Source organism: Nematolebias whitei, chromosome 5 (genome assembly GCF_014905685.2).
Source record: "Nematolebias whitei isolate Nwh7 chromosome 5, NemWhi1, whole genome shotgun sequence".
Classification (NCBI taxonomy): Eukaryota; Metazoa; Chordata; class Actinopteri; order Cyprinodontiformes; family Rivulidae; genus Nematolebias; species Nematolebias whitei.
In genome coordinates, this window is record NC_056502.1 from 4,787,485 (window position 1) to 4,797,272 (window position 9,788).

General features: G+C 41.9%; 1 protein-coding gene across 1 annotated transcript in view; it reads left to right on the top strand.

Moving 5' to 3' along the window:
- The first annotated feature begins 904 nt into the window (after nt 1–904).
- syngap1b (synaptic Ras GTPase activating protein 1b) overlaps nt 905–9,788 on the top strand; it is a 134,731-nt gene continuing 125,847 nt past the window's right edge. The window contains exon 1 of the mRNA XM_037676082.1: nt 905–984. Within this exon, the coding sequence (XP_037532010.1) occupies nt 967–984 (18 nt within the window). The 5' untranslated portion in view covers nt 905–966. The remainder of the gene's footprint in view (nt 985–9,788) is intronic.

Below are 9,788 nucleotides of genomic sequence, written 5' to 3' on the forward strand. Positions count from 1 at the left end.
GCTTGCTCAAGATGAGAGTTCTGTGATGGAGTTAAATTCAAAGCCGTCTGCTCCTCAGATAAATAATGTTAAATTATTATTTTATATATGAATGTTTCTGTTCAGTGCCCTGAGATGACTTCTTTTGTGATTAGGCGCTATATAAATAAACTGAATTGAATAGAATTGTATTGTTAAAACTTTACCTCCCACCATCCTGACCTCATTGACCTGCTTGAATTAACTTTTATCAAATGCTGTATCTCTTACTTTTCCAAACACACTGACACTGATGAAGCATGTCCCAGTGTCACAGCCCTCCTACCTAAGATCCTAACTAACCTCGTCTTCCCTCCTCTCTCCTCTCTACTGCCCCCGACCTACCCCTCTCTCCTCCTTTTCTCCATTCCAGATGCAAGGTTTGCCGTCCCGCCCTCCTATCATCATCACCATCATCGCTCCCACATTCACTCCTTCCACGCTCCTTCCTACCACCGTCCCTCACAGGAACGTCTCTCCTACGACCGGCCCTCCTACAACCCTCCTTCCTTTGAGCAACCTTCCTGCAACCGTCCTTCCTTTGAGCAACCTTCCTGCAACCGTCCTTCCTTTGAGCAACCTTCCTACAACCGTCCTTCCTTTGAGCAACCTTCCTACAACCGTCCTTCCTTTGAGCAACCTTCTCACAACCGTCCTTCCTTTGAGCAACCTTCTCACAACCGTCCTTCCTTTGAGCAACCCTCCTTTGAACGACCGTTGCTCAACCGTCCTTCCTTCGACAGACCTTCAGTCGACCGTCCTTCTATCAACCGTCCTTCTGTCGACCGTCCTCCCTTTAACCGCCCTTCTTTCGACCGTCCTATTGACCGACCTTCCTATAGCCGCCCCTTGCAGGAGCGCCCCATCTACAACCAACCCTTGCCCAAACCTCCATCCCACGACCACTGGAACGCCCATCTTCGTGTGAGCTCCGGACATCCGTTCAACATGTTGGACCAGGAAGAGGTAAAGTGCTCCTCACAGCAAAGTATGACTTAGTTCATCTAAAAAACAGAACCTCATCTTTTGCACTGATGAAGAGCTTAGACAAGGAACATGTTGCTTATTTAGGTAAATAAATAATTTAGCTTTTTATTCAGTCAGGGTTATTTGTGAGGCTGAACAATAATTGAATACCCTCTCTACTGCATGGGTGCCCATGTATCGATAGTGATCTACCGGTCAGTAGATTGCATGGCATTAAAAAAAAATAGACATCAGCCTATCATCCATCTATGAAATTTGTCTCTTGATTGACAGACAGGGCAGCCAGTCTGAGACCCCAGTTGCACGACGTGAAATGTTCGGCCATTCTTTTACAGACAACAGCCTCATTCTCTCTGAAACCAAAGGTTTCTGAATCCAGGTCTCAGAGTGGAGATTTTTGGGGGAATCCCCCCATGTAGGTATGAAATGCTCCGCATGTGTGGTTGCACGTGCACTACAGGCGGCTGCAGACCAAAGTTTTTCTGCTCTAACAACAGTTATAATAAATGGCAGAGAGCAGAGTGTTTTGTGTTGCTCAGCCTTTTTTTAGCATGTATGAGCAAAACTAATGAAATCCGGTCTCCAAAGAGACGTTGGTGTGTTCACCAGTTTGGACTAATGCAGACGCTGCATGCACAATGCAGCTGAGCCCTGCATCAGGGTTGCCAGATAAATTTAAAATGTCTTATTCACTCCCTCCTTTTCTGTGCACATGTTCAACACACACACCTCATTTTTTTCCTTTTCTTTTTTCCATTCAACCTTTATTTATACAGGTTAATCACTTTGAGTCTCTGGGATTCATTTATAAGAGAGACCTGATTTTAACTCGGCACATATAACAGTTTAGGTCAAAATACTATAATTTTAAAGCCACAGTACTGTAGTTCATTTATTATCTGGCAACCCCACCGACTAGAGACTACTGCGTTTTCATTTAAACCCACTCATTTTTTGTTTCTTACCCCCAAATCATAGAAAAAACACCAATGTTTCCAGAGATTGTTCTCATGTAAATGGGGCCTTATAGTACGTAGATCACTTTGACTTGGTCATTTTAAAAGTAGCTCACAAGCTGAAAAAGTCTGGGCAACCCTGATGTAGTGCATCTACCATACATTGTCTTTGCCAGAGGAAACATAAGTGGAAATGCTGAAATGACAACTTTAATCTAGCTGAAATGCATAAAGTTAATACAGACATAATCCATAATATTATAAAGTACATGTTTATACACATGTCAGTGGATATATACACAGTCGGTGCACGGTAAAAGTGTGTTCTTTCTGAAGTAAAAGCTTCAGTTTGCATCTACTTTTTTATTTGTAACCGTTGAGTACTGCAGTTTAGATGAACGTTGTACTTCCATTCTTTGGTTTATCAGACTTGACTTCTTCGACTAAAAGCAAACATAAGATTAGGAAGATAATCTGAAACTGGATTCAAACTCTGAAAAATCATCTTTAATTATGCACAATTCATCATTTAGCATTAACTGATCTCAGGATTTGATTTTTAACTTACAAATATGCTGAGAGCTCTCTACGGTTATTTTGTTCAAACATTTTAACACTTTCATGCAGACTTTTTACTTTTTCATCTGCTCTCTTTGCGGGTTGCCACAGCAGATCGTCTGTCTCCATCTCACTGTGTCTCAGCATCCTCCTGAGTCACACCAACCCTCTGCAGGTTCCCACTCCACCATGATCGTTCTTTGTGGTCTTCACGTTTTCCTCCCTGGCAGCTCTCTAACGTACCTATACCGCCCCACAGTTCCCATTGTTTACTTATTTTTAATACCAGTTGTTCAATGTTTGTGACTTGTTCATATTGTTTTTAAAAACACATGTTCTTGCAAATTCAGGTAAATTTCTTGTGCTTCATGGTCTTCATACGTCTGCAGGTTTTCTTTTTCACAACAACCACAAAAATTTACTTGAACTCACACATTGTTGATCAGTTAAAATCCTTTCAACAGGAAGATGTTCTACTTTTTAAAATGTATTTATTGTCAGAAATGACGACAGCTTCCTTTGTAAATCAAAGGTGCCATTCCACGCGGCTATAACTTTAAAAATCTGTCAACTCTTCCTGTATCTTCAGCATCGTCACCAAGTGCAAGTTTCATGTATTTTCATTGGTTACCTGCAAACATGGCAACCAAAAAGTGCCAGCGAAGGGTTTTGTTTTTCCCATAAACTGTATATTTTTTAGTATAAGCCAGATGTTTGATGTTTGTTTTATAATCTAAGCATAAAAGTGACGTTTTATTTTACCCCCTGGCAGCTTCCTTATGAAATTGCTGTTAAAATAGAACAGGATTTATTGAGAAGGAGGCAAATTGTTCTATTTGCTCTCTGTATCACCTCTGTCAATTTAAAGTGGACATATTAGGATGTTTTTGCTCCGTAACATGATAAGTTCAGAAGCTTATTGCTACTGTCAGTAAAATCTCATCTTGCTGTTCAGACCAGGAGAGGGTACTGTTCTTCAACTTTTCTTACTGCATCGATACTCTGCCTGGCAATAGAAAAAAATCATCATGCTTCCATGATTTAAGAACAAGTAGGCATGAGACTCCAATCAGGGAAATAGTGCCGTTTTTTTAGAAACACGCGATGTAACACTGACACAATTTTATTTGTTTGCATCAAGCAAACAATCAGTTAAGTGGTGCTACTAATGAATTTAATAAACCTCGACTTACAGTCAATAAACTCGACAATATGAGAGCACAAAGTTTACAACTCCTATTAATGGCTAGGAGTTTGTGTAAAATGTAACTAAGAACAGAACACAATGATGTCAAGGTTCAAGGTTGTTTATTATTATCACATCACATGTGATACATGAGGTGGAACGAATTTGCGTACTCAAGGTCCCAGTGACACCCAAACATATCATAACATATACAGTAACATATCATCTATTAAAGTGTCATTACAGTGATTTTCCTGCAGGGATTCATGAGTCTAACAGCCTCAGGGTAGAAGCTGTTCCTCAGTCTAGTGGTTCTACACTTAATGCTCCTTAACCTCCTTCCTGAGGGGAGCGGGATAAAAAGTGTGTGTGCTGGGTGAGTGAGGTCCTTCATGATGCAGGTGGTCCTCTTCCTGCATCTGGAGGTGTAGATGTCTGTGATGGTGGGGAGACTGACTCCAACATCTTCTGTGCAGCCTTCACCACTCTCTGCAAAGCTTTTCTTTCTGCAGCTGTGCAGCCTCCATGCCACACGTTGGTGCTGGAGCACAGGATGCTCTCCACTGCACACCTGTAGAAGGAGGTGAGGACTGAGCTTCCCAGACCAGCCCGCCTCAGCTGTGTTCGGGGGTGGGGTGGGGGTTAGGTGTGTTTGCTTAATCTGAAATCCACGACTGTCTCCTTCGTCTTCTTCACATTGATGTGAAGGTTATTCTTCCTGCACCAGCTTGTTTGTGATTCATCCCACCACTGCTGTATAGAAGTTGTGGATTCTCACAGACTGCACTCTGTTGGTTAAGAAGTCCAAGACCAAGTTGCATAAGGAGGGGCTTAGTCCTAGTGTGAGTAGTTTGTCCATCAGGGTCTGGGGGATCATGGTGTTGAAGGCGGATGTGAAGTCCACAAAGAGCATACGGACGTAGGAGTCCTTCTGCTCCAGGTGGGTGAGAGCAGTGTGGACTGCAGATTTGTAAATGTCATGAACTTATATTTATTCATATTAAACACAATAAACATAACAAATTATTAAACAACACAATTTCACATTTTTATTTAGAGAAAGAAAAGTAATTTTGACATTATTGGCAGTTTTTTTTTTGTTCATACTTGTGCTCCTGCAGTTCTCCTTCTGAACAGTAGGTGGTGCTAATGAAACACACAATGCAGCTGATGGACAAGAAGATTTTTTTATTTTGTTTTTATGGAAAGTGCATCCAGAAAAACTATTTAATAAAAGCGGTGACATATTCTTTACAGATCTTTTCAGGTTAAGCGCTTGTCTGTAGAAACAAACCTGCTTGCAGACATAACTGCATCACGTCTGCTCTAACAAACTCTTTACAACACACACACATGAATCTGTTAATCGACACATTTTTCATTGTTACACATGGATGGGCCTCCAGAGTCCAGCCTCAATGTCACTGAGAAGATCTGGGAACGACTGAGCTCAATTATCCCATCTTCACTTTCAAAGTCCTGGCATGAAATGAGCGCAGCTCTGTTTGGAAATGCGACACAGCAAAAGCTTACTGAAATAATTCCAAGGCAGATGTGCCATAATCACAGCCGAAGTCTGTTGGAAAGAAAATATTTATTAGCTTTATCTTTTATTGGACAGTGTCGTGTGTCAAACAGCTGCTGATTTATAAAAGCAGTTTTTTTAAAAAGCATCAGAAATGAAGCAGTTCTTTAAAATGGTCACCACAGCAGACTTGGCCGGTTTGTTACATTACTTCCTGCATGAATATGCTAATGCAGCTTTTAATTTGCCCTAATGTGACACATTAGCACTTCACAGAGACACAGTGGGGTTTCTACCCAGCTTGAGGATGTGGTAACATGGTTATATTATTTTTATAGTGATTTAAATTCAAAGTGCTCTTATCTACCTCCCTGTTATTAGAGTTTACTGTACGTAGTCAGGATTACGCGCTAACAGGCCCTGCTAAAATCGTTCCTTTGAATCTGCATGTGGCCTGTCAAAGCAGACGTATTGATAGTGATGTTTGCACGGCTGCCGTAAGTGTTTCAGTTTGTAATCACTCAAAAGAAGAGAGCGCACCGTCAAACAGACAGGTGACCTGCTCTGCAAGGCCTGAACGGACAGCCCCTTTCAATTAATCCGAGCCTCATCCCTGTCTAATTGTGCCGATAATGCTGCAGCTGCAAACGGCTCTGAGGCAGGGCTGGCGTACTGAAACCCGTCACCGTCGCAACCATGAAGCACGTTACATATTCATGCCTGTCAATCACCTCCTGCAGAGCAGGGTGTCGTCCCCATCCTCCCTTTTTATTGGGTGCACACATTCTTACACACATTTAAATGTATTTCCATTGGTTTCATACGGCTTCAGTGGCTCATCAGAGAAGTATTTGTACTGTGACTGTTCCTTCTTATCAGCCCGTCTCAAAGATACACGTTCCATCTCGTGAGTTTTTTGATGCTTGTTGCCTAAATGCAGCATGAGCCGTTTCACCCTTTGTTCTGATCCACCCCATTCCAAATTCCTCTTTCTGGGGCGACTGCCCTCTGGTTTTTCCCGTAGTTTACCTGTTTCTAAGTTGGCCAGTTCCCGTCCTTAGTTTTTGTTCTTTTTGAATGATTGCCATCAGAACGATGCTGTACTGAAGAACCGAGGAACCATTTTGAGGAGCACGGCTCTTCTACTGTGTCTAAAATGTGCCGCTGTGGAATCGAGTCCTAATCGTGTTCCCGTGCAGCTCCTGCTGCGTTCAGTTCACTGAGCCGTTTCCTGGAAATGGCGCTCAGGCACTGGAGACATTGGCATGCTAACATGTTAGCACCTGTGGCTCACAATAAGCCAAAGATAATAAGTACAAGTACAAGTACTATGAAGATGTGTTGTCTAAGTGTGAAATACTTCGACACTGTGTACTCGGAGTACATTTTCTTAAAAAATCTCAGTGAAATAAAAAATGATGACTCACAGCACGCCGTCTGTAAAACCACTGGGAGAAAAGTTATTGTTCTGTGGCCTTTGTTTCTGCGTTTTTCTTGGATTATTATTCAGAAATCTCACTGAGCTGGGAGCCCTGAGCCTGTGTGTGATTGTTGGTAAATTTGTTCCAGTGTGTTCTCTGTAGAAAGAAGAAGCTGCTCAGAAACGGCTTGAAGGAGCAGAAAGTGTCGTCTTTGATCACATTTATGACTAGAAAAGTATTTTTAGTGCACGCGTATTCAGAGCAACCAAATCTGCTGCGGAGCTGAGCGAGTCTGTCGAGACGAATCCAGCAGTTTGTCTTGTATAAATGTGTGCTGAGTACGTTTGAGTTTAATTTACTGTTTTAAACGAGCTTTTAGGAATGAGTGTGTGCTCAGTTATACGTCCTGGAATAAAGTTTTTCATGTGCAGCTTTACGAACATATTTCTTATTAAACAAATTTTAAAAGAAAGCTAATTACGCAACTTTTAATGCACCCAAATTTTAAGCAAATATGTCACATTTTCTGTTAGTGCTCTGAGTACATGTTGTTATGACTCTCAGCTACTACCAGCACAAATTTTAGCTAAATGTCTGTGGAACAGTCCGAGTTAAAGATATTTTTGTGGCTGCTAATGTTCATCAGTTGTAGCATCTTGAGTTGGATTGACTCTAATGCAAAAAAAGAAAAATCAGTGAAGACGCAGCACGAGCTGAATGACAGCCGAAATCTGTTGAATAAGCTGAAACTGAGTTAGTTAAAACAACTGAACTAAAGGTAAAATTAGCTAAACTTAACCTGCAATCGCAAATTTGCAACGCAGATGCTAAATGTTGAAGCCAGCAGAGCACAAAGTCAACGCTAAAAGCAGCAAAACAGAATAATATCTTGCAGAACAGTGGCTAAAAGGTGCACATGAAGCCGAAGTAGATTTCAAAGAGAACAATATTTTTACGAATGTGATGAGATCTCAGTGTATTTTCATCAGGATAAAGAAATAAAGGTAAATAATTGAAAACAGTTTTAAAATGACAAAGTTCAAACAAATGAGTCCAAACTTTCAGAGAATCTAACATTGTTTTATTAAAAGGCATGAGGATCTCTGCTTTTACCATCGGGGGGTTTAATTTATTTTTGACAAAAATGAATTTATAATCAGTCAAAAGAAGGATGGAAGTTAATAAAAATTATCACTTTTATTTCAACTGCACAGCGTTATAAAATGAAATGTAAAAGTTTAATAATTGCTAGTTTAATTCAATTTAATCGACTTAAAGAAACCTCTTTGACTAAGAAGTAAAAATAAGTGACATTTAACGAGGAGACGGTTTAAATGTTTTGCAGATCAATTGCCTCAACCAACATTAATTTACTTTATATTTACATTTTTCTACAGAAGCTCTGATGCTGAAACTAGAACATTTATTCAGTGTTAATTTACAAACTACTTATTTTACTTTTTAATGAAGTTGTTTGTAAATCTTCCATCATCTTCATTTAGTTCAGGCAGTGCCTGTTCGGGTCCTCGTTGATCCAGCAGTTCTCCTTTGTCTCCTGCAGGGAGCAGAAGAGTTGATCATCATGTCTGGGTGACATCCTGCTCCTCCTGCTCCTCCTGCATTAGTTTGAGCTGACAGAGGTTTATTACCCCCTCCCCAAGTCGGGAGTCTCTCCTCCAGCTGGGTTATGTAAGAAAACTGACGGGGGGCCATTACCCTCAGTCAGTTTTTAAAGAAACTCAGAAGTTGAACCATCATGGTGGCCAGAAGTCCAGCACCACTGGATGATCTCATGTGGGTCATCCGCATGCCTTAAAGAGCCAACACATGATTTACACAAATTAAAAAATAGTTCACTCCCTGCAGAGGACTGAAGGTTTGCTTCATGGTTTGGCCTTTTGAAATCATTAATTCATCCCAGATTAAATGCTAATCCCTCCAGCATAGTTTGTCCCCAGCATCATTTAAATTCAAAGAGAAACTTCATAAAATCTGTAGCAGAGCTTGAAAAAGCCCCAAACGGGTACAAACAGGTACAAACAGGTACAAACAGGTACAAACAGGTGCATAAAAGAAAACACTAACAACAAACATGAGATGTAATTATCTTATCTTAAATATCACTTTACTTTCAGTTCTGGACCACCAATATTTCTGACCCAGGATTTTTTATTTATTTTATGAAACTTTATTTAGATATTAAACTACAAAAACACAAACAAGACAAAGAACAAACAAAATGCAAAAAGAGGGTTGCTGAAAACATCATCCAGAGACGGGTGTTGAAATAACCAAGAGTATATACACCTGTCTCCAGACCAGGTGTGTGTGTCCAGACCAGGTGTGTGTCTCCAGACCAGGTGTGTGTCTCCAGACCAGGTGTGTGTGTCTCCAGACCAGGTGTGTGTCTCCAGACCAGGTGTGTCTCTCCAGACCAGGTGTGTCTCTCCAGACCAGGTGTGTGTCTACAGACCAGGTGTGTGTGTCCAGACCAGGTGTGTGTCTCCAGACCAGGTGTGTCTCTCCAGACCAGGTGTTTGTCTCCAGACCAGGTGTGTGTCTCCAGACCAGGTGTGTCTCTCCAGACCAGGTGTATCTCTCCAGACCAGGTGTGTGTCTCCAGACCAGGTGTGTGTCTCCAGACCAGGTGTGTGTGTCCAGACCAGGTGTGTGTCTCCAGACCAGGTGTGTGTGTTCAGATCACGTGTGTGTCTCCAGACCAGGTGTGTGTGTCCAGACCAGGTGTGTGTGTCTCCAGACCAGGTGTGTGTGTCTCCAGACCAGGTGTGTGTGTCTCCAGACCAGGTGAGTGTGTTCAGACCACGTGTTTGTGTTCAGACCAGGTGTGTGTGTCCAGACCAGGTGTGTGTCTCCAGACCAGGTGTGTATGTGTCCAGACCAGGTGTGTGTGTGTCTCCAGACCACGTGAGTGTGTTCAGACCAGGTGTATGTGTTCAAACCACGTGTGTGTCTCTATACCAGCTGTGTGTCTCTATACCAGGTGTGTGTGTTCTGACCAGGTGTGTGTCTCCAGACCAGGTGTGTGTGTCTCTAGACCAGGTGTGTGTGTCTCCAGACCAGGTGAGTGTGTCCAGACCAGGTGTGTGTGTCTCCAGACCAGGTGTGTGTGTCCAGAC